Raw genomic sequence first — 26,048 nt, 5'->3', positions numbered from 1 at the left:
ACCTGTATCTTACCTGTCCACCATGTCCCTCTCAAACCTGTGTACCTGTCCACCATGTCCCTCTCACACCTCTGTACCTGTATCTTACCTGTCCACCATGTCCCTCTCAAACCTGTGTACCTGTCCACCATGTCCCTCTCACACCTCTGTACCTGTATCTTACCTGTCCACCATGTCCCTCTCACACCTGTGTACCTCTATCTTACCTGTCCACCATGTCCCTCTCACACCTGTGTACCTGTCCACCATGTCCCTCACACCTGTGTACCTGTATCTTACCTGTACACCATGTCCCTCTCACACCTCTGTACCTGTATCTTACCTGTCCACCATGTCCCTTTTCACACCTGTGTACCTGTATCTTACCTGTCCACCATGTCCCTCTCACACCTCTGTACCTGTATCTTACCTGTCCACCATGTCCCTCTCACACCTCTGTACCTGTCCACCATGTCCCTCTCACACCTCTGTACCTGTATCTTACCTGTCCACCATGTCCCTCTCACACCTGTGTACCTCTATCTTACCTGTCCACCATGTCCCTCTCACACCTGTGTACCTGTCCACCATGTCCCTCTCACACCTCTGTACCTGTAGCTTACCTGTCCACCATGTCCCTCTCACACCTGTGTACCTGTATCTTACCTGCGCACCATGTGCCTCTCACACCTCTGTACCTGTATTTGATCTGTCCACCATGTCCATCTCACTTCCCTATACATGTATGTTTTTTTTGTCCACCACATTCCTCTCACACCTGTGTACCTGTATCTTACCTGTCCACCATGTTCGTCTCACAGCTGTGTACCTATATCTTACCTGACCACCATGTCCCTCTCACACCTCTGTACCTGTATCTTACCTGTCCACCATGTCCCTCTCACACCTCTGTACCTGTATCTTACCTGTCCACCATGTCCCTCTCACAACTGTGTACCTGCATCTTACCTGTCCACCATGTCCCTCTCACACCTGTGTACCTGTCCACCATGTCCCTCTCACACCTGTGTACCTGTATCTTACCTGTCCATCATGTCCCTCTCACACCTGTGTACCTGTATCTTACCTGTCCACCATGTCCCTCTCACACCTGTGTACCTGTCCACCATGTCCCTCTCATACCTCTGTACCTGTATCTTACCTGTCCACCATGTCCCTCTCACACCTGTGTACCTCTATCTTACCTGTCCACCATGTCCCTCTCACACCTGTGTACCTGTCCACCATGTCCCTCTCACACCTCTGTACCTGTATCTTACCTGTCCACCATGTCCCTCTCACACCTGTGTACCTGTATCTTACCTGTCCACCATGTCCCTCTCACACCTGTGTACCTGTCCACCATGTCCCTCTCACACCTGTGTACCTGTATCTTACCTGTACACCATGTCCCTCTCACACCTGTGTACCTGTATCTTACCTGTACACCATGTCCCCCTCACACCTCTGTACCTGTATCTTACCTGTCCACCATGTCCCTCTCACACCTCTGTACCTGTAGCTTACCTGTCCACCATGTCCCTCTCACACCTGTGTACCTGTATCTTACCTGTCCACCATGTCCCTCTCACACCTGTGTACCTGTATCTTACCTGTCCACCATGTCCCTCTCACACCTGTGTACCTGTATCTTACCTGCACACCATGTCCCTCTTACACATGTGTACCTGTATCTTACCTGTCCAACATGTCCCTCTCAGACCTGTGTACCTGTATCTTACCTGCACACCATGTCCCTCTCACACTTGTGTACCTGTATCTTACTTGTCCACCATGTCCCTCTCACACCTGTGTACCTGTATCTTACCTGCACACCATGTCCCTCTTACACATGTGTACCTGTATCTTACCTGTCCAACATGTCCCTCTCACACCTGTGTACCTGTATCTTACCTGCACACCATGTCCCTCTCACACTTGTGTACCTGTATCTTACCTGCACACCATGTCCCTCTCACACCTGTGTACCTGTATCTTACCTGTCCACCATGTCCCTCTCACACCTGTGTACCTGTATCTTACCTGTCCACCATGTCCCTCTCACACCTGTGTACCTGTATCTTACCTGCACACCATGTCCCTCTTACACATGTGTACCTGTATCTTACCTGTCCAACATGTCCCTCTCACACCTGTGTACCTGTATCTTACCTGCACACCATGTCCCTCTTACACATGTGTACCTGTATCTTACCTGTCCAACATGTCCCTCTCACACCTGTGTACCTGTATCTTACCTGCACACCATGTCCCTCTTACACATGTGTACCTGTATCTTACCTGTCCACATGTCCCTCTCACACCTGTGTACCTGTATCTTACCTGCACACCATGTCCCTCTCACACCTGTGCACCGGTCCACCATGTCCCTCTCACACCTGTGTACCTGTATCTTACCTGCACACCATGTCCCTCTCACACCTGTGTACCTCTATCTTACCTGCACACCATGTCCCTCTCACACCTGTGTACCTGTCCACCATGTCCCTCTCACACCTGTGTACCTGTATCTTACCTGCACACCATGTCCCTCTCACACCTGTGCACCTGTCCACCATGTCCCTCTCACACCTGTGTACCTGTATCTTACCTGCACACCATGTCCCTCTCACACCTGTGCACCTGTCCAACATGTCCCTCTCACACCTGTGTACCTGTAGCTTACCTGTCCACCATGTCCCTCTCACACCTGTGTACCTGTATCTTACCTGCACACCATGTCCCTCTCACACCTGTGTACCTCTATCTTACCTGCACACCATGTCCCTCTCACACCTGTGCACCTGTCCACCATGTCCCTCTCACACCTGTGTACCTGTATCTTACTTGTCCCCTAGGTCTCTCTCACTCCCCTATACCTCTATTTTACCTGAATTTTTAATGTGCCCCTCTGATATGTCAGTACTATATTATAAACCTGCAGATTTGGTTGTTTCATAGTCTTAAAATGCATTTGGTCAATCCAATTGTGGGCGAATGGAGCGAGTTGCCATTAGACGCCGGCACTGGCCCCGCATCCCACACCCATCACAGCGGACTTTGCACAACACTACGTGCAGCCCTATGGAACTCTATGGAGCTGCGCGTAGTTTTGCCGGAGTGCAGTCTGCCATAATGTGCATCTGTTGCCGTGCTGAATTACATCCGCGCTATGTGTGTGGAATAGGATTGACCCCAGGTCATATTCTGAGATGGTTTTATCATGCTTGTGTTCTCTCGTATGCCACAGGTGGCCCGCAAACTGGTCGTTCTTGAGGGGGAACTAGAACGATCTGAGGAGAGAGCAGAGGTAGCTGAGAGGTGAGTAGTGTTATACTGTATGTCCCAAGTGTAACTAATGTCTATGTTCTGTCCAGCACAGAGGAACTGTAACATGGTCCAGCAATGGAAATGGGCCAGTGATGGCCATGGCTGGGTGCTGCTGTATAGCGAAGCGTTTGCATGTCACCTGCAGCCCCCAAACATGCGAAGCCAAATGCAGAGCCGCCCTATTTTGGTTCACATCAGCTGCGTGTGACATTGTGCAGAAGCCATTCCTCCCCCACAAAACTGGCAATAACTCAGAAGATGTAGTGGGGAACACGACACACAGAGGTAATATCTGATGCCCGGGCTTCTCTGCCATCTGGCCTTGTAGAACAGCAGAACAACTGGGCTGGAGACTTGGTACCCCAATAATAAACTCCTCATGTACATGTCATCTGGGGTCACCTCTAATTTGCCATGTCTATCTGACTGGTCTTAAGTCCTCCTTCCCCCTGTGACAGCCAAAAGCGAAGATGGATGATACCAAATGCGATGTCACCAAGCTGGGACTATTGTCACTAAAGAGAAGAATTTAACATTCTCTCAGTGTGTAGCAATATAACATCTCTTTATCAGGACGACTCTCACCTGTAACATCTCCCCTGCATCATCTCACCTGTAACGTCTCATCACCTGTAACGTCTCCCCTGCATCATCTCACCTGTAACGTCTCATCACCTGTAACGTCTCCCCTGCATCATCTCACCTATAACGTCTCATCACCTGTAACGTCTCCCCTGCATCATCTCACCTGTAACGTCTCATCACCTGTAACGTCTCATCACCTGTAACGTCTCCCCTGCATCATCTCACCTATAACGTCTCATCACCTGTAACGTCTCATCACCTGTAACGTCTCCCCTGCATCATCTCACCTGTAACGTCTCATCACCTGTAACGTCTCCCCTGCATCATCTCACCTGTAACGTCTCATCACCTGTAACGTCTCCCCTGCATCATCTCACCTGTAACGTCTCATCACCTGTAACGTCTCCCCTGCATCATCTCACCTCTAACGTCTCATCACCTGTAACGTCTCCCCTGCATCATCTCACCTGTAACGTCTCATCACCTGTAACGTCTCCCCTGCATCATCTCACCTGTAACGTCTCATCACCTGTAACGTCTCCCCTGCATCATCTCACCTATAACGTCTCATTACCTGTAACGTCTCCACTGCATCATCTCACCTGTAACGTCTCATCACCTGTAACGTCTCATCACCTGTAACGTCTCATCACCTGTAACGTCTCCCCTGCATCATCTCACCTGTAACGACTCATCACCTGTAACGTCTACCCTGCATCATCTCACCTGTAACGTCTCATCACCTGTAACGTCTCCCCTCATCTCACCTGTAACATCTCCCCTGCATCATATCACCTGTAACATCTCATCACCTGTAACGTCTCCCCTGCATCATCTCACCTGTAACATCTCATCACCTGTAACGTCTCATCACCTGTAACATCTCCCCTGCATCATCTCACCTGTAACATCTCATCACCTGTAACGTCTCATCACCTGTAACGTCTCCCCTGCATCATCTCATCTGTAACATCTCATCACCTGTAACGTCTCATCACCTGTAACATCTCCCCTGCATCATCTCACCTGTAACATCTCATCACCTGTAACGTCTCATCACCTGTAACATCTCCCCTGCATCATCTCACCTGTAACATCTCATCACCTGTAACGTCTCATTACCTGTAACGTCTCCCCTGCATCATCTCACCTGTAACGTCTTATCACCTGTAACATCTCATCACCTGTAACGTCTCATCACCTGTAATGTCTCCCCTGCATCATCTCACCTGTAACGTCTCATCACCTGTAATGTCTCATCACCTGTAACATCTCATCACCTGTAATGTCTCATCACCTGTAACATCTCATCACCTGCAACATCTCATCACCTGCAACATCTCATCACCTGTAACATCTCATCACCTGTAATGTCTCATCACCTGCAACATCTCATCACCTGTAACTTCTCATCACCTGCAACATCTCATCTGTAACGTCTCATCACCTGTAATATTTCCCATGCAACATCTCATCACCTGTAACATCTCATCACCTGCGACATCTCATCACCTGTAACGTCTCATCACCTGTAATGTCTCATCACCTGTAACGTCTCATCACCTGCAACATCTCATCACCTGCGACATCTCATCACCTGTAACGTCTCATCACCTGTATTATCTCATCACCTGTAACATCTCATCACCTGCAACATCTCATCACCTGTAACATCTCATCACCTGTAATGTCTCATCACCTGTAACATCTCATTACCTGTAACATCTCATTACCTGTAACATCTCCGCTGCATCATCTCACATGCAACATCTCATAACCTACGTCACCTCACCTGTAACGTCTAATCACCTGCAACATCTCACCTGCAACGTCTCATCACCTGCAACATCTTACCTGTAACTTCTCATCACCTGTAACGTCTCATCACCTGTAACATCTCACCTGTAGCTTCTCATCACCTGCAACATCTTACCTGTAACTTCTCATCTTCTGCAACATCTCATCACCTGTAACTTCTCATCACCTGCAACATCTCACCTGTAACTTCTCATCACCTGCAACATCTCACCTGTAACTTCTCATCACCTGTAACTTCTCATCACCTGCAACATCTCACCTGTAACTTCTCATCACCTGTAACTTCTCATCACCTGCAGCATCTCACGTGTAACATCTCACCTGTAACTTCTTATCACCTGTAACTTCTCATCACCTGCAACATCTCACCTGTAACTTCTCATCACCTTTAACTTCTCATCACCTGCAACATCTCATCACCTGCAACATTTCACCTGCAACTTCTCATCACCTGCAACATCTCACCAGTAACTTCTCATCACCTGCAACATCTCACCTGTAACTTCTCACCTGTAACTTCTCATCACCTGCAACTTCTCATCACCTGTAATGTCTCATCACCTGCAACATCTCACCTGTAACTTCTCATCACCTGTAACTTCTCACCTGTAACTTCTCATCACCTGTACCTTCTCATCTGTAACTTCTCATCACCTGAAACTTGTCATCACCTGCAACGTCTCACCTGCAACTTCTCATCACCTGTAACTTCTCATCACGTGCAACATCTCATCACCTGCAACATCTCACCTGTAACATCTCATCACCTGTAACTTTTCATCACCTGTAACTTTTCATCACCTGTAACTTTTCATCACCTGTAACTTCTCATCACCTGTAACATCTCATCACCTGCAACATCTCACCTGTAACTGCTCATCACCTGTAACTTCTCATCACCTGCAACATCTCACCTGTAACTGCTCATCACCTATAACTTCTTATCACCTGTAACTGCTCATCACCTGCAACATCTCACCTGCAGCATCTCACCTGTATCTTCTCATCACCTGCAACATCTCTCATCACCTGTAACATCTCATCTGTATCTTGTCATCACCTGCAACATCTCATCAACTGCATCATCTCCCCTGTAACACCTCATCACCTGTAACACCTCATAACCTGTAACATCTCACCTGTAACTTCTTATCCACGGCATCATCTCCCCTGTAACATCACCTGTAACACCTCACTTGCATCATCTCACCTGTAACTTCTCAACACCTGCAACATCTCACCTGTAACATCTCATCACCTGCAACATCTCATCACCTGCAACATCTCACCTGTAACTTCTCATCAGTTGTAACTACTCATCACCTGTCACTTCTCATCACCTGTAACATCTCATCACCTGTCACTTCTCATCACCTGCAACTTCTCATCACCTGTAACTTCTCATCACCTGCAACTTCTCATCACCTGCAACATCTCATCACCTGTAACTTCTCATCACCTGTAACTTCTCACCTGCAACTTCTCATCACCTGTAACTTCTCATCACCTGCAACTTCTCATCACCTGCAACTTCTCATCACCTGTAACTTCTCATCACCTGCAACATCTCATCACCTGCAACATCTCACCTGTAACTTCTCATCACCTGCAACTTCTCATCACCTGTAACTTCTCATCACCTGCAACATCTCATCACCTGCAACATCTCACCTGTAACTTCTCATCACCTGTAACTTCTCATCACCTGTAACTTCTCATCACTTGTAACTTCTCATCACTTGTAACTTCTCATCACCTGTAACTTCTCATCACTTGTAACTTCTCATCACCTGTAACTTCTCACCTGCAACTTCTCATCACCTGTAACTTATCATCAACTGCTTCATCTCCCCTGTAACTTCTCATCACCTATAATTTCTTATCACCTGTAACTTCTCATCACCTGCAACATCTCATCACCTGCAACATCTCACCTGTAACTTCTCATCACCTGTAACTTCTCATCACCTGCAGCATCTCATCACCTGTAACTTCTCATCACCTGTAACTTCTTATCACCTGTAACTTCTCATCACCTGTAACTTCTTATCACCTGTAACTTCTCATCACCTGTAACATCTCATCACCTGCAACATCTCACCTGTAACTTCTCATCACCTGTAACTTCTTATCACCTGTAACTTATCATCACCTGTAACATCTCATCACCTGCAACATCTCACCTGTAACTGCTCATCACCTGCAACATCTCACCTGCAGCATCTCACCTGTATCTTCTCATCACCTGCAACATCTCACCTGTAACATCTCATCTGTATCTTGTCATCACCTGCAACATCTCATCAACTGCATCATCTCCCCTGTAACACCTCATCACCTGTAACACCTCATAACCTGTAACATCTCACCTGTAACTTCTTATCCACTGCATCATCTCCCCTGTAACATCACCTGTAACACCTCACTTGCATCATCTCACCTGTAACTTCTCAACACCTGCAACATCTCACCTGTAACATCTCATCACCTGCAACATCTCATCACCTGCAACATCTCACCTGTAACTTCTCATCAGTTGTAACTACTCATCACCTGTCACTTCTCATCACCTGTAACTTCTCATCACCTGCAACTTCTCATCACCTGTAACATCTCATCACCTGTAACTTCTTATCACCTGTAACTTCTCATCACTTGTAACTTCTCATCACTTGTAACTTCTCATCACCTGTAACTTTTTATCACCTGTAACTTCTCATCACCTGCAACATCTCATCACCTGCAACATCTCACCTGTAACTTCTCATCACCTGTAACTTCTTATCACCTGTAACTTCTTATCACCTGTAACTTCTCATTACCTGCAACATCTCATCACCTGCAACATCTCATCACCTGCAACATCTCACCTGTAACTTCTCATCACCTGTAACTTCTTATCACCTGTAACTTCTCATCACCTGCAACATCTCACCTGTAACTTCTCATCACCTGTAACTTCTTATCACCTGTAACTTCTCATCACCTGTAACTTCTTATCACCTGTAACTTCTTATCACCTGTAACTTCTTATCACCTGTAACTTCTTATCACCTGTAACTTCTCATCACCTGTAACATCTCACCTGCAACTTCTCATCACCTGTAACTTCTTATCACCTGTAACTTCTCATCACCTGCAACATCTCACCTGTAACTTCTCATCACCTGTAACTTCTTATCACCTGTAACTTCTCATCACCTGTAACATCTCACCTGCAACTTCTCATCACCTGTAACTTCTTATCACCTGTAACTTCTCATCACCTGTAACTTCTCATCACCTGTAACTTCTCATTACCTGTAACTTCTCATCACCTGCAACATCTCATCACCTGTAACTTCTCATCACCTGTAACATCTCACCTGCAGCATCTCACCTGTATCTTCTCATCACCTGCAACATCTCACCTGTAACATCTCATCTGTATCTTGTCATCACCTGCAACATCTCATCACCTGTAACTTCTCATCACCTGTAACTTCTTATCACCTGTAACATCTCACCTGCAACTTCTCATCACCTGTAACATCTCGCCTGTTTTCCTTTCCAAGTCGGCACAGGGAGCTGGAAGCAGAACTGCGGACAATGGATCAGAGCTTGAAATCTGTGATAGCAGCAGAGGAGGAGGTACTGGAAGGGAGGAGCTGTCTCGCATCTCTTCACTGCACATATCTGGTCTGTCAGCTGTCACTCTGTCTCACACGTGGCAGCTCTCACTCCCAGCTTTGCTGTCACTCTCTTCTCACCCAACGTGAGACAGTCACACGTGGCAGCTCTCACTCCCAGCTTTGCTGTCACTCTCTTCTCACCCAACGTGAAACAGTCACACGTGGCAGCTGTCACTCCCAGCTTTGCTGTCACTCTCTTCTCACCCAACGTGAAACAGTCACACGTGGCAGCTGTCACTCCCGGCTCTGCTGTCACTCTCTTCTCACCCAACGTGAAACAGTCACACGTGGCAGCTGTCACTCCCGGCTCTGCTGTCACTCTCTTCTCACCCAACCTGGGACAGTCACAGGTGGCAGCTGTCACTCACGGCTCTACTGTCACTCTGCTTACCCAACCTGTGACAGTCACACATGGCAGCTGTCACTAGCGGCTCTACTGTCACTTTGCTCACCCAAACTGAGACAGCCACACGTGGCAGCTGTCACTCCTGGCTCTGCTGTCACTCTCTTCTCACCCAACGTGAGACAGTCACACGTGGCAGCTGTCACTCCCGGCTCTGCTGTCACTCTCTTCTCACCCAACCTGAGACAGTCACATGGGGCAGCTGTCACTCCCGGCTCTGCTGTCACTCTGCTTTCCTATCCTGAGACAGTCACATGTGGCAGCTGTCACTCACTGCTCTGCTGTCACTCTGCTTTCCTATCCTGAGACAGTCACAATGTAGCACCTGTCACTCACTGCTCTGTTATCACTCTCGCACAATGGCGCACTAGCGGCACACTGTGGTTATATACTGTATGACATGCTGTGAATATTGTGGGAATATGATGGCGCTTTTAACAGCCACGTGGAAGGTTCTGCAGACATGAGAGTATCGTTTGGGTGTGTACCGGGGTCACTGTCTGTATCCTCCACGTCTATATACCTCAGTCCGTCTATATACCTCAGCCGTCTATATACCTCAGCCGTCTATATACCTCAGCCGTCTATATACCTCAGCCGTCTATGCTCCTGTTTTTTGCTGTCTCTTCATTTTCTGTTTCTTTCCGGCACAAACTCATTGTTGCTATTTTTCCATTTTATTTTCTCTCTCCCTTTTCCTCTTTATTCCGCTGTTTTGTGCACCCTGGCCCCCCACCCTCCATCCCCACCACCCCCCATGTCTGATTTCCTGGAACAGTAAATGTGGTGACTTGGAGGAGGAACTGAAGAACGTCACCAATAACCTAAAGTCCATTGAGGCTCAAGCTGATAAGGTATCAGTGTCTTATTACCTGTTCTGGAGACCCTTTAATACTACAGGGACCCCCATATCTCTGCTGCCACCCCTTTAATATCTAGTTCCGTCAGTCCAGCGTCCGACACCACTAACTCGTGTGTGACTTCCTGTCCTCCGTCTCTGATTTATGGAACTTTTGGTGCCATTTCCCTAATGTTCTCCATGTTTCCCCTCATAGTATTCATCAAAGGAAGACAAATACGAAGAGGAGATCCGGCATCTTACTGAGCGGCTGAAGGAGGTAATACCGGGCTGCCGGGAGCTCCGCCATCTTGGTCTACACTCAGGATTTTAGATTTTGAATGTTATTTCATTTTTTCTCAGGCGGAAAGCAGAGTAGAGTTTGCAGAGAAATCGGTGGCTAAGCTGGAGAAGACCATCGATGATCTGGAAGGTAAAATCATTTTTCACAATTTTCGTTTTCAGACCCCCAGTCTATTTCCCTTGCACCCTCATGTACAGACATCTCCTCATACACCGCGCCCCAATATGCCATACAAAGCACGGGAGCAGATGCAATGATACAACATCAGCCGCCAGGTCGCAGCGCAGCGTACCTTCGTAGCACTACATATACAGATATGCAAGGGTCACATAGTAAATGAAACGGTGCGGCGTTGTAGCATCATAGAGCGAGAATGCACAGTCCAGCGCAGAAGACGCAAAGCGCACACCGCAGGGGATCTGAGAAGGGGACACGTCTGTTGTAGTTTGAGGTTTTATCTATTTTCACAACTTTATTTTCTTACAAATTTTTTATCTTTTAACCTCCCGTGTCCGTGGTCTTGTTCCCCTTGTTCTTCCTCCTGTGTCATCCTCCACTATATAAATGTTCCTCCCCCCACCATGTCCTCTCCCCCCCACAATGTCCTCTCCCCCCCACCATGTCCTCTCCCCCCCACCATGTTCTCTCCCCCCACCATGTCCTCTCCCCCCCACCATGTTCCCCCCCACCATGTCCTCTCCCCCCACAATGTCCTCTCCCCCCACAATGTCCTCTCCCCCCCACCATGTCCTCTCCCCCCACCATGTTCTCTCCCCCCACCATGTCCTCTCCCCCCACCATGTTCTCTCCCCCCACCATGTCCTCTCCCCCCCACCGTGTCCTCTCCCCCCACCATGCCCCCCCCACCATGTCCTCTCCCCCCCACCATGTCCTCTCCCCCACCATGCCCCCCCCACCATGTCCTCTCCCCCCACCATGTCCTCTCCCCCCCACCATGTCCCCCCCAACCATGTTCCCCCCCACCATGTCCTCTCCCCCCCACCATGTCCTCTCCCCCCCACCATGTCCTCTCCCCTCACCATGTCCTCTCCCCCCCACCATGTCCTCTCCCCCCACCATGTCCTCTCCCCCCCCACCATGTCCTCTCCCCCCCACCATGTCCTCTCCCCCCACCATGTCCTCTCCCCCCACCATGTCCTCACCCCCCCACCATGTCCTCCCCCCCCACCATGTCCTCCCCCCCCACCATGTCCTCCCCCCCCACCATGTCCTCTCCCCCCCACCATGTCCTCTCCCTCCCACCATGTCCTCTCCCCCCCACCATGTCCCTTCCCCCCACCATGTTCTCTCCCCTCCACCATGTCCTCTCCCCCCCACCATGTCCTCTCCCCCCCACCATGTCCTCTCCCCCCCACCATGTTCTCTCCCATGCTCTGTGTCTGGTGCTCATGTTCTCCAGATGAGGTCTATTCTCAGAAGATGAAGTATAAGGCCATCAGTGAGGAGCTGGACAATGCCCTTAATGACATCACCTCACTCTGAGCCCTGGTTTCCACACGTTGTCTCACCAGCTATGATCTGTCCCTTTACCACATCTTCCTGCTGTCTGTACCTGCTGTGCACGTGGCACCTTCCATCCTCTGCACAAGACTCTCTGTCACTGCCTGTCTCTGGATTCCATGTTACACTGTCTTATCCATGTGTATCCAGCCATCCTGCCTTGTACATAAACCCAGATCTGTCTTACATACTGTGTAGAATATGCCCGTTTGTCTCTGTGTGATGATGAGTGCAGGAGAGCGCTAGTGATGGGTACAGATTACTGGCCGTATGGAGTCCTCTGGGGACACATTCCCACTATCACTCTGTTCTGACAACTAAATAAAGACTTTCTTCTCTACCTACCTGCTTCTTCTTACTGTCTCCCTGTCTCATTCTCTCCTTCACATTCAGACACTTTGTCCTATAACAAAAACACAAACTAAAGAACACTACAGGGGCACAGACCCAGGTATCGCCCAAAATACCAGCTCCTCCTGTGGATGGGAGCCAAGTGCTGCACTGTATCATTAAGTCACAGTGTTGGAGCCGGCATTGTAGATTGACAGTTTCCATGGGCAGCCCAGCAGCTTCGGGCCGGTGACAACCATATTCCCTGAAAAGATCTGTATAGATTGCTATATCTTTCATGCTTGTTATATGGAACACAATCTATGGGTAGCACCAGATCTATGTTCTTTACATCAGCAATACCTAGTCCCAGATGGATCATTCTATGATGTAGGCCAATGTCAATTCCTGTGCTTTTATCTCAGATAAGTAATTCACCAGAAAGTGGGAAAATTCCAAACACTAAGGAAATACAACATAACTGATGGAGATTTGGTTGTGTCAGAGACAAGCTATATTATAAAATGCTTCAATGAGTACCATGTCCGGAGGCATTATACTGGTAGGGGCGGCTAGAGAGGTCGGACATATTGCAGAGGTCGGACATATTGCAGAGGTCGGACATATTGCAGAGGTAGGACATATGCAGAGGTCGGACATATTGCAGAGGTCGGACATATGCAGAGGTCGGACATATTGCAGAGGTCGGACATATTGCAGCGGTCGGACATATTGCAGCGGTCGGACATATTGCAGAGGTCGGACATATTGCAGAGGTCGGACATATTGCAGAGGTCGGACATATTGCAGAGGTCGGACATATTGCAGAGGTCGGACATATTGCAGAGGTCGGACATATTGCAGAGGTAGGACATATTGCAGAGGTCGGACATATTGCAGAGGCCGGATATATTGCAGAGGTCGGACATATTGCAGAGGTCGGACATATTGCAGAGGTCGGACATAGGTTAGGTGGGGAAATATTTTGAGATAACAGTTGGTAGTAGTCGGTGTAGTCAGAGTAATGGCTTTGTATGTAAGTAGAAGTATTTAATATTGAATGCAGTAATATACAGTCAACCATTGGAGGGACTGACAGAGCGGACCAGCAGACGTTGAACATATTGAAGAGACAGGACTGACTGTAGGAGGAGGACAGCCTGAAAATGTAGGACATATTGGAGAGGTAGGACATATTGCAGAGGTCGGACATATTGCAGAGGTCGGACATATTGCAGAGGTCGGACATATTGCAGAGGTCGGACATATTGCGGAGGCCGGACATATTGCGGAGGCCGGACATATTGCGGAGGTCGGACATATTGCGGAGGTAGGACATATTGCAGAGGTAGGACATATAGCAGAGGTCGGACATATTGCAGAGGTCGGACATATTGCAGAGGTCGGACATATTGCAGAGGTAGGACATATTGCAGAGGTAGGACATATAGCAGAGGTCGGACATATTGCAGAGGTCGGACATATTGCAGAGGTCGGACATATTGCAGAGGTCGGACATATTGCAGAGGTCGGACATATTGCAGAGGTAGGACATATTGCAGAGGTCGGACATATTGCAGAGGTCGGACATATTGCAGAGGTCGGACATATTGCAGAGGTAGGACATATTGCAGAGGTCGGACATATTGCAGAGGTCGGACATATTGCAGAGGTCGGACATATTGCAGAGGTCGGACATATTGCAGAGGCCGGACATATTGCAGAGGTCGGACATATTGCAGAGGTCGGACATATTGCAGAGGTCGGACATATTGCAGAGGTCGGACATATTGCAGAGGTCGGACATATTGCAGAGGTCGGACATATTGCAGAGGTCGGACATATTGCAGAGGTCGGACATATTGCAGAGGTCGGACATATTGCAGAGGCCGGACATATTGCAGAGGTCGGACATATTGCAGAGGCCGGACATATTGCAGAGGTCGGACATATGGCAGAGGTCGGACATATTGCAGAGGTCGGACATATTGCAGAGGTCGGACATATTGCAGAGGTCGGACATATTGCAGAGGTCGGACATATTGCAGAGGCCGGACATATTGCAGAGGCCGGACATATTGCAGAGGCCGGACATATTGCAGAGGTCGGACATATTGCAGAGGTCGGACATATTGCAGAGGTCGGACATATTGCAGAGGTCGGACATATTGCAGAGGTCGGACATATTGCAGAGGCCGGACATATTGCAGAGGTCGGACATATTGCAGAGGTCGGACATATTGCAGAGGTCGGACATAGGTTAGGTGGGGAAATATTTTGAGATAACAGTTGGTAGTAGTCGGTGTAGTCAGAGTAATGGCTTTGTATGTAAGTAGAAGTATTTAATATTGAATGCAGTAATATACAGTCAACCATTGGAGGGACTGACAGAGCGGACCAGCAGACGTTGAACATATTGAAGAGACAGGACTGACTGTAGGAGGAGGACAGCCTGAAAATGTAGGACATATTGGAGAGGTAGGGCAGACTGGAGAGGTAGGACGGACTGGAGAGGTAGGGCAGACTGGAGAGGTAGGATGGACTGGAGAGGTAGGACGGACTGGAGAGGTAGGACGGACTGGAGAGGTATAACATATTGGAGAGGTAGGGCAGACTGGAGAGGTAGGACGGACTGGAGAGGTAGGGCAGACTGGAGAGGTAGGATGGACTGGAGAGGTAGGACGGACTGGAGAGGTAGGGCAGACTGGAGAGGTAGGATGGACTGGAGAGGTAGGACGGACTGGAGAGGTATAACATATTGGAGAGGTAGGGCAGACTGGAGAGGTAGGACGGACTGGAGAGGTAGGGCAGACTGGAGAGGTAGGATGGACTGGAGAGGTAGGACGGACTGGAGAGGTAGGGCAGACTGGAGAGGTAGGGCGGACTGGAGAGGTAGGACGGACTGGAGAGGTATAACATATTGGAGAGGTAGGGCAGACTGGAGAGGTATAACATATTGGAGAGGTAGATTATAGATGGCAATAGCGCTCAAATCTGTAAGTGTGTGGAGTATAACATCGATTGTTATATCGATGTTGGATAAATGTGATTATGGGGAGCTGCTGCGTATTGGGTATGTCCAATACCCTTTGGAATAGCTGAAGAAGAGGGGATATACTTAGCGCTCACCCTGTGTATGGGAACAAATGGTGAATGCACATGTAATGATGTAAAAATAGCAATAATAACAGAAGAGGAAGGAAGAATGTTAAGATAATGGTGATTTTATTAAAGATAAATAGTAGTGTGTTCTGCAGATGTATAGTCCTGGTTGACTCACAGGAATAGGCCAGCGAGGTATCATTCTGTCTGGCCTTAGTGTGGGGCTTAAGGGTATCCGGAGGGAACCCTTTAAACCATAGATCCCTTGGGACCTATGTCCAATAACAGGTGACCGCAGCGGTCTCTGGTGGGGAGGGGATGGAGTGGTGATGGATCAGGGTGATACACACCACAGGGGGATGGGATAAGTTCCTGCCCAAAAGTCAATGGTGGGGGAAAAAAAGTCACGTAAAGTTCAGTGTTAGTGCGTGGATGAAGTGCAGTGTGTGGCTTTGGAGGGGTAGGACAGACTTGAGAGGCATAACATATTGACGTGGTATAGCGGACTAGAGAGGTAGAACGTGATGGAGAGGTACGACAGACGGGAGAGGTAGAACATTTTGGAAAGGTAGAACATGTTGGAGAGGTAGGACAGACTTGAGAGGCATAACATAGTGAAGTGGTAGGGCGGACTAGAGAGGTAGAACGTGATGGAGAGGTACGACAGACGGGAGAGATTTTGAATAGATTGGATCAGTAGTTGCCATAGCCAAGGCTTTTCAGAATCGAAGTGATCAGTTCAAAGTGTTATTACAATTCTTACATTGAAGCTGGAGTTATACAGAAGGGAGAACAACGCAGAGTGATCTGCAGCCAACTCCTATGGACTGCTTACTCTGGATCCTCTCCTGACTGTATCATCCACCCATGTGTCCGGACCACCTTGCTTCCTTTATTGCTACAAACAGCCTCTTCTTGCTCGTCTACCATCTATGCTGACATCTCTTCTCACTTTTGTTCATTCATCTCTATGTAATAATTGCACAGGTAGGATACATCGGAGAGATAGTGAGAACTGCACAAGTAGCATAGATTTGGCAGCTGGGACATGTTGGAGAGGTAGGTTAGATTGGGCATGGTAAACTGGGTACACACTAGACAATATGTCATCCAATCTGACCCATTATGTTGCTGATGATGCTTCCATGCTTTGTCATTGATATTCTCCAGTGGCCCTGCATGCAGACATCACTAGTGAGGGCCATACATGATCATTGCCGTCACGACATTGCTGCTGGCATCGACAATTGTGTACTCAGCTATAGACTGGAGAGACAGGATCAACTGGAGACGTTGGATAGAGTGTAAAAGATGCATAGACTGGAAAGTTTGGATTGACTATAGAGGTAGGATAGATTTACTAAGTAAAGTACTGGGGTAGGTGGGTCAGATTGTAGAGTAGGCATACATTATAGAGATGGGATAGGTAGGATAGATTGGTGAGATGGGATTGGAGAGGAGGGGTAGATTGGTGAGATAGGATAGGAGAGGTGGGATAGATTGAGGAGAGCATGGATTGGAGAGGTGGGATAGATTGCGGAGAGCATGGATTGGAGAGGTGGGATAGATTGCGGAGAGCATGGATTGGAGAGGAGGGATAGATTGAGAAGAGCATGGATTGGAGAGGTGGGATAGATTGCGGAGAGCATGGATTGGAGAGGAGGGATAGATTGAGAAGAGCATGGATTGGAGAAGTGGGATAGATTGCGGAGAGCATGGATTGGAGAGGTGGGATAGATTGCGGAGAGCATGGATTGGAGAGGAGGGATAGATTGAGAAGAGCATGGATTGGAGAGGTGGGATAGATTGCGGAGAGCATGGATTGGAGAGGAGGGATAGTTTGAGAAGAGCATGGATTGGAGAGGAGGGATAGTTTGAGAAGAGCATGGATTGGAGAGGAGGGATAGATTGAGAAGAGTATGGATTGGAGAGGTGGGATAGATTGCGGAGAGCATGGATTGGAGTGGTGGGATAGATTCAGGAGAGCATGGATTGGAGAGGAGGGATAGATTGGTGAGATGAGATGGGATAGGAGAAGAGGGATAGATTGAGAAGAGCATGGATTGAAGAGGTGGGATAGATTGAGGAGAGCATGGATTGGAGAGGAGGGATAGATTGAGGAGAGCATGGATTGGAGAGGTGGGATAGATTAAGGATAGCATGGATTGGAGAGGTGGAATAGATTAGAGACATTTAACAAATGGTATTGGAGAATTAGGGTGATTAGAAAGATGGGTTAGATTAAAGAGATTATGGGTGAAATTTAATAGGGTGAGAAAATCAGAAAGTGAGAGATTTTTTTAAAAGTGGCAATCATTTACACTGCAAAATCAAACTGGTATTGCGGTATAAATGATTGCTGCTTTAAATAAAATGGAGATTTCTTACCAAATCTCTCACATTCTGAATTTCTCATCCTATTAAATATCCCCCAGGATTGGAGAGGTAAGGTAGTGGGAAAGGTAGGATTGATTGAAGAAAAGGGATTGGAGAGGAAGGATAGATTGGAGAGGTGGTATTTATGAGGTTCTGTAGCGGAACTGGTGGGTTAAATTGGAGAGGTGGTGATTGAAGAGGTGGGACTGGTGAAGTTATGTAACATGACTGATAAAACAGATTGCAGCGTTGGCATTGGTGAGGTTGTGTAGCTGAACTGGTAGGATAGATTGGAGAGGTGGGATTGGTGAGATTGTGTAGCAGAATATATAGTGTAGATTGGAGTGATGAGATTAGAGGTAGGATAGATTGAAAAGGTGGTGTAGATTGGAGGGGTGGGATTGTAGAGGTAGGATACTTGGAAAGGTGGTGACTATTGGAGAGGTGGGATTGGTGAGATTCTGTAGCAGGATGAGTGTAATAAAATAGATTGAAGAGTTTGGATTGGTGATGTTGTGTTGCAGGACTGGTAGGATGGATTAGAGAGGTGGGATTGGAGAGGTAGAATAGATTGGAGAGTTTGAATTGGTGATGTGTTGCAGGACTGGTAGGATGGATTAGAGAGGTAGGATTGGAGAGGTAGAATAGATTGGAGAGTTTGGATTGGTGATGTGTTGCAGGACTGGTAGGATGGGTTAGAGAGGTGGGATTGGAGAGGTAGAATAGATTGGAGAGTTTGGATTGGTGATGTGTTGCAGGACTGGTAGGATGGATTAGATAGGTGTTATTGGAATGGTAGAATAGATTGGAGAGTTTGGATTGGTGATGTGTTGCAGGACTGGTAGGATGGATTAGAGAGGTGGGATTGGAATGGTAGAATAGATTGAAGAGTTTGGATTAGTGATGTGTTGCAGGACTGGTAGGATGGATAAGAGAGGTGGGATTGGAATGGTAGAATAGATTGGAGAGTTTGGATTGGTGATGTGTTGCAGGACTGGTAGGATGGATTAGAGAGGTGGGATTGGAATGGTAGAATAGATTGGAGAGTTTGGATTGGTGATGTGTTGCAGGACTGGTAGGATGGATTAGATAGGTGGGATTGGAATGGTAGAATAGATTGGAGAGTTTGGATTGGTGATGTGTTGCAGGACTGGTAGGATGGATTAGAGAGGTGGGATTGGAATGGTAGAATAGATTGAAGAGTTTGGATTGGTGATGTGTTGCAGGACTGGTAGGATGGATTAGAGAGGTGGGATTGGAATGGTAGAATAGATTGAAGAGTTTGAATTGGTGATGTTGTGTTGCAGGACTGGTAGGATGGATTAGAGAGGTAGGATTGGAGAGGTAGAATAGATTGGAGAGTTTGGATTGGTGATGTGTTGCAGGACTGGTAGGATGGATTAGAGAGGTAGGATTGGAGAGGTAGAATAGATTGGAGAGTTTGAATTGGTGATGTGTTGCAGGACTGGTAGGATGGATTAGAGAGGTAGGATTGGAGAGGTAGAATAGATTGGAGAGTTTGGATTGGTGATGTGTTGCAGGACTGGTAGGATGGATTAGAGAGGTGGGATTGGAATGGTAGAATAGATTGGAGAGTTTGGATTGGTGATGTGTTGCAGGACTGGTAGGATGGATTAGAGAGGTGGGATTGGAATGGTAGAATAGATTGAAGAGTTTGGATTGGTGATGTGTACGAATATTATTAGGGAATGTTCTACAGCTTTCCTCATCGTACACATGGAAGGAACTGCATGGTCCATCCTCTACCCAACAGCTACAGATCTTCTTTTTTCTTTCTCTAATCCTGACTTTCTGTATCATCATCTCTACATCCAACCTGGGTTCCACGTCTAACTACTGGTGTGCCTGCTCGGTATGTGATGCACGTGCCATATGGGCATAAGATGCCTGTGAGGTCCATGTATTAAGAATGTTTGGGAGATATGATCCATCCATTTGTATGCATATGAGACATAACCTATTCATGTGTCCTAGGAGATTTGTGAGGTATGTATGTGAGGCTAGTGTGTTATATTATGTTGGTACATGTATGTGAGGCTAGTGTGTTATATTATGTTGGTACATGTATGTGAGGCTAGTGTGTTCTATTATGTTGGTACATGTATGTGAGGCTAGTGTATTATATTATGTCGGTACATGATTGTGAGGTTATTGTGTTATATTATGTTGGTACATGTATGTGAGACAGGTGTGATATTGGGGGTTATTCTAGTTCATTCTTTCTGACAAAATCCTTCTTAGATGGACAAAACCATGTGCACTGCAGGTGGGGCAGATGTAACTTGTGCAGAGAGAATTAGATTTGGGTGGGGTTTTTCTTCAATGTGAGATCTATATTGCAGTGTAAAATAAAGCAGTCAGTATTTTCCCTGCACAGAAACAAAATAACTCACCCAAATCTAATTCTCTCTGCACATGTTACATCTGCCCCCCTGCAGTGCACATGGTTTTGTCCATCTAAGAAGGATTTTGTCAGAAAGAATGAACTAGAATAAACCCCATTATTTGGTACATGTATGTGAGACTGGTGTGTGATATATTGGTACATGTATGTGAGACGTGTGTTATGTTATGTCGGTACATGTATGTGAGACAGGTGTGATATTATTTGGTACATGTATGTGAGACTGGTGTGTGATATATTGGTACATGTATGTGAGACGTGTGTTATGTTATGTCGGTACATGTATGTGAGACTGGTGTGATATTATTTGGTACATGTATGTGAGACTGGTGTGTGATATATTGGTACATGTATGTGAGAGGTGTGTTATGTTATGTCGGTACATGTATGTGAGACTGGTGTGATATTATTTGGTACATGTATGTGAGACTGGTGTGTGATATTATATTGGTACATGTATGTGAGACTGGTGTGTGATATTATATTGGTACATGTATGTGAGACGTGTGTTATATTGGGGGAAATTTACTAAAATGGAAAATCCCAAAATTTGGATTTGTATTCTTACTACGACTGCATACGGCTGTTACAGCCGTATGCAAAGTCGTATTCCGGAGGGGAATTTACAAAGCAGTCATATACGACTGCTTTGCAACCCTCCGATGGCGTAATAATTTGTATTAGCGGCACATATATACGGCCGCTAATACGAATTAGTGTAGGCAGTCTGCACGGATCAGTCAGATCCATCATATCAGTCAGATCCATCATATCAGTCAGATCCGTGCAGGCTGCAGTGTGTTAAAAATTGTTAAATAAATAATAATTAAAAAAAAATCGGCGTGTCTGCATTTTACCATGTCGGCAGAATAAATATCGGCATTTTACCATGTCCACAGAATAAATGTCGGCATTTTTAAAACATTGGTATATTGAATGTCGGGAACTCATGCTAAACCTATTGGGATGGTGTCAGTATGTGTGGGTGCTGGACTCGGCTGAGACCTGGATTCTTACACCTGTCCACCCAGGTATTCAAAATACTGTCATCATTTCTGGGATATTAAAGCTTTGTGCCTCATTTTGTGCTACTTTGTTTGTCTAGAGACCCTTACGGTGGCTAAGGAGGAGAACATCACTATTCAGCAGACACTGGACCAGACCTTGCTGGAGCTGAACAACATGTGATCCCTGTCCCGCTCACCAACACTTTGTTCCCATGGGGCTTATTTTGTTTCACGCCATCACATGTCCTCGAGATTTATCTGTGAAGCCAGAGGATACACAGATGACCTCTCACTGATGTGCTCACACTAAGTCCTCATCCACCCACTAACGCTCCTACTGTCCGGTGCCCCAATCACTGCAGGACAAAGTCACTTCCCCCATGTGGGTGATATGGTCACAGAACAGTCCCCATGCCCACACTATACCCTCACCCAACCAATAATGGTGCCATCTACTGCTCCTACTGTCTGGTGCCCCAATCACTGCAGGACCCAGTCACTTCCCCCATGTGGGTGATATGGTCACAGAACAGTCCCCATGCCCACACTATACCCTCACCCAACCAATAATGGTGCCATCTACGGCTCCTACTGTCTGGTGCCCCAATCACTGCAGGACAAAGTCATTTCCCAATGTGGGTGATATGGTCACAGAACAGTCCCCATGCCCACACTATACCCTCACCCAACCAATAATGGTGCCATCTACTGCTCCTACTGTCTGGTGCCCCAATCACTGCAGGACCCAGTCACTTCCCCCATGTGGGTGATATAGTCACAGAACAGTCCCTATGCCCACACTATACCCTCACCCAACCAATAATGGTGCCATCTACGGCTCCTACTGTCCGGTGCCCCAATCACTGCAGGACCCAGTCACTTCCCCCATGTGGGCGATATGGTCACAGAACAGTCCCCATGCCCACACTATACCCTCATCCAACCAATAATGGTGCCATCTACGGCTCCTACTGTCCGGTGCCCCAATCACTGCAGGACCCAGTCGCTTCCCCCATGTAGGTGATATGGTCACAGAACAGTCCCCATGCCCACACTATACCCTCACCCAACCAATAATGGTGCCATCTACTGCTCCTACTGTCTGGTGCCCCAATCACTGCAAGACCCAGTCACTTCCCCCATGTGGGTGATATAGTCACAGAACAGTCCCCATGCCCACACTATACCCTCACCCAACCAATAATGGTGCCATCTACTGCTCCTACTGTCTGGTGCCCAAATCACTGCAAGACCCAGTCACTTCCCCCATGTGGGTGATATGGTCACAGAACAGTCCCCATGCCCACACTATACCCTCATCCAACCAATAATGGTGCCATCTACGGCTCCTACTGTCCGGTGCCCCAATCACTGCAGGACCCAGTCGCTTCCCCCATGTAGGTGATATGGTCACAGAACAGTCCCCATGCCCACACTATACCCTCACCCAACCAATAATGGTGCCATCTACTGCTCCTACTGTCTGGTGCCCCAATCACTGCAGGACCCAGTCACTTCCCCCATGTGGGTGATATGGTCACAGAACAGTCCCCATGCCCACACTATACCCTCACCCAACCAATAATGGTGCCATCTACTGCTCCTACTGTCTGGTGCCCCAATCACTGCAAGACCCAGTCACTTCCCCCATGTGGGTGATATAGTCACAGAACAGTCCCCATGCCCACACTATACCCTCACCCAACCAATAATGGTGCCATCTACTGCTCCTACTGTCCGGTGCCCTAATCACTGCAGGACCCAGTCACTTCCCCCATGTGGGTGATATGGTCACAGAACAGTCCCCATGCCCACACTATACCCTCACCCAACCAATAATGGTGCCATCTACTGCTCCTACTGTCTGGTGCCCCAATCACTGCAGGACCCAGTCACTTCCCCCATGTGGGTGATATGGTCACAGAACAGTCCCCATGCCCACACTATACCCTCACCCAACCAATAATGGTGCCATCTACGGCTCCTACTGTCCGGTGCCCCAATCACTGCAGGACCCAGTCACTTCCCCCATGTGGGCGATATGGTCACAGAACAGTCCCCATGCCCACACTATACCCTCACCCAACCAATAATGGTGCCATCTACTGCTCCTACTGTCCGGTGCCCCAATCACTGCAGGACCCAGTCGCTTCCCCCATGTGGGTGATATGGTCACAGAACAGTCCCCATGCCCACACTATACCCTCACCCAACCAATAATGGTGCCATCTACTGCTACTACTATCTGGTGCCCCAATCACTGCAGGACCCAGTCGCTTCCCCCATGTAGGTGATATGGTCACAGAACAGTCCCCATGCCCACACTATACCCTCACCCAACCAATAATGGTGCCATCTACTGCTCCTACTGTCTGGTGCCCCAATCACTGCAGGACCCAGTCACTTCCCCCATGTGGGTGATATGGTCACAGAACAGTCCCCATGCCCACACTATACCCTCACCCAACCAATAATGGTGCCATCTACGGCTCCTACTGTCCGGTGCCCCAATCACTGCAGGACCCAGTCACTTCCCCCATGTGGGCGATATGGTCACAGAACAGTCCCCATGCCCACACTATACCCACACCCAACCAATAATGATGCCATCTACTGCTCCTACTGTCTGGTGCCCCAATCACTGCAGGACCCAGTCGCTTCCCCCATGTGGATGATATGGTCACAGAACAGTCCCCATGCCCACACTATACCCTCACCTAACCAATAATGGTGCCATCTACTGCTCCTACTGTCCAGTACCCCAATCACTGCAGGACCCAGTCGCTTCCCCCATGTGGGTGATATAGTCACAGAACAGTCCCCATGCCCACACTATACCCTCACCCAACCAATAATGGTGCCATCTACTGCTCGTACTGTCCGGTGCCCCAATCACTGCAGGACCCAGTCGCTTCCCCCATGTGAGTGATATGGTCACAGAACAGTCCCCATGCCCACACTCTACACTCACCCAACCAATAATGGTGCCATCTACTGCTCCTACTGTCCAGTACCCCAATCACTGCAGGACCCAGTCGCTTCCCCCATGTGAGTGATATGGTCACAGAACAGTCCCCATGCCCACACTATACCCTCACCCAACCAATAATGGTGCCATCTACTTCTCCTACTGTCCGGTGCCCCAATCACTGCAGGACCCAGTCGCTTCCCCCATGTGAGTGATATGGTCACAGAACAGTCCCCATGCCCACACTATACCCTCACCCAACCAATAATGGTGCCATCTACTGCTCCTACTGTCTGGTGCCCCAATCACTGCAGGACCCAGTCACTTCCCCCATGTGGGTGATATGGTCACAGAACAGTCCCCATGCCCACACTATACCCTCACCCATCCAATAATGGTGCCATCTACTGCTCCTACTGTCGGACCCCATAGATGTTACGGTGATATGGTCACAGAACTGTCTTTAGCTCATTCACATGCTGGGTGACATTGTTCAATCTTCGTCCACAATATGCGATTATATCCCTAAAGGCCCACATACACTAGGACAAGTCGCCCCCGACTTCCCCCTGAGCTTCCCCGGCTGCTTCCCGGGGGAGCTTGATTAGATTGGCACTTGATGTGCCATTTTTTACATGTGATAAATCGTCTCGATTTATCACATGTAAAAAACCCGGGGAGCAGGGGGGGGGGGGCTACAGAGCAGGGGGGGCTGGTGGGAGCAGGGGGTGCTGGGGACGCTGCGGGGGACACAGGCGGCAGTAACATAGAGCCGGGCAGAGGGAGCCGGGAGCTGTCAGTGCTAGAAAAAAAAGCCTATACAATGAATGGGCAGCCTGTGATTGGCTGAGCGCTCTCTCAGCCAATTGCTGACTGGCTGAGAGAGCGCTCAGCCAATCACAGGCCGCCCATTCATTGTATGGTTTTTTTTTTTTTATTCAGTGCTGACAGCTCCCGGCTCCCGCTGCCCGGCTCTATGCCGCCTGTGTCCCCCACAGCCCCCCCAGCCCCCCCTGCTCCCTCCACCGCCGCGCCGCCCCACTAGGTCCCAAGTCGGGTGGTCGGACGTGCAGCAGGTCCGACCACCCGACGCAGATCCGATGCGCACGGGACCGCGCATCGGATCTGAGGGGACATAAAAACTAGCCGATTTTGGTCCGATTTCGGCCAGATCCGACTGATCTGGCCGAAATCTGACCAAAATCGGCTAGTGTATGGGGGCCTTTACGCTAGCTTGTCCACACTGCTGTTATAAGATGAGAGGAACAAATCCAATGGTCCATCTAGATAACATCCCCCACTCACCTGCTATGTACAATGCCAGTGGCTTACCTATGCAAGATAAGAAAGGTGGCCTTCCTGAAGTAGTCCATGGAAATAAGGCATTGTGC

The 26,048-nt window shown here is 48.2% G+C and overlaps 1 protein-coding gene across 8 annotated transcripts in view; it reads left to right on the top strand.

The window, feature by feature from the left end:
- The window catches only part of TPM2 (tropomyosin 2), a 73,687-nt gene extending 48,284 nt beyond the window's left edge, over positions 1-25,403 (top strand). The window contains exons 5-9 of one of the 8 annotated variants that reach the window (XM_083155480.1): positions 3,230-3,300; positions 10,565-10,640; positions 10,842-10,904; positions 10,988-11,057; positions 21,788-25,403. In XM_083155480.1, coding sequence (XP_083011606.1) covers positions 3,230-3,300; positions 10,565-10,640; positions 10,842-10,904; positions 10,988-11,057; positions 21,788-21,870 — 363 coding nt within the window. In that variant the 3' untranslated portion in view covers positions 21,871-25,403. Of the gene's footprint in view, positions 1-3,229; positions 3,301-9,266; positions 9,343-10,564; positions 10,641-10,841; positions 10,905-10,987; positions 11,058-12,348; positions 14,014-21,787 lie in introns of those variants that run through there. The other 7 variants (XM_083155475.1, XM_083155477.1, XM_083155473.1 and 4 more) reach the window with 7 other exon arrangements.
- Positions 25,404-26,048: the final 645 nt, after the last annotated feature.

The sequence above is a fragment of the Crinia signifera genome, chromosome 1 (assembly GCF_055691185.1).
Source record: "Crinia signifera chromosome 1, ASM5569118v1, whole genome shotgun sequence".
NCBI lineage: Eukaryota > Metazoa > Chordata > Amphibia > Anura > Myobatrachidae > Crinia > Crinia signifera.
The sequence above is the reverse complement of the archived record's forward strand: the minus strand, read 5'-3'. Positions and strand labels throughout refer to the sequence as shown.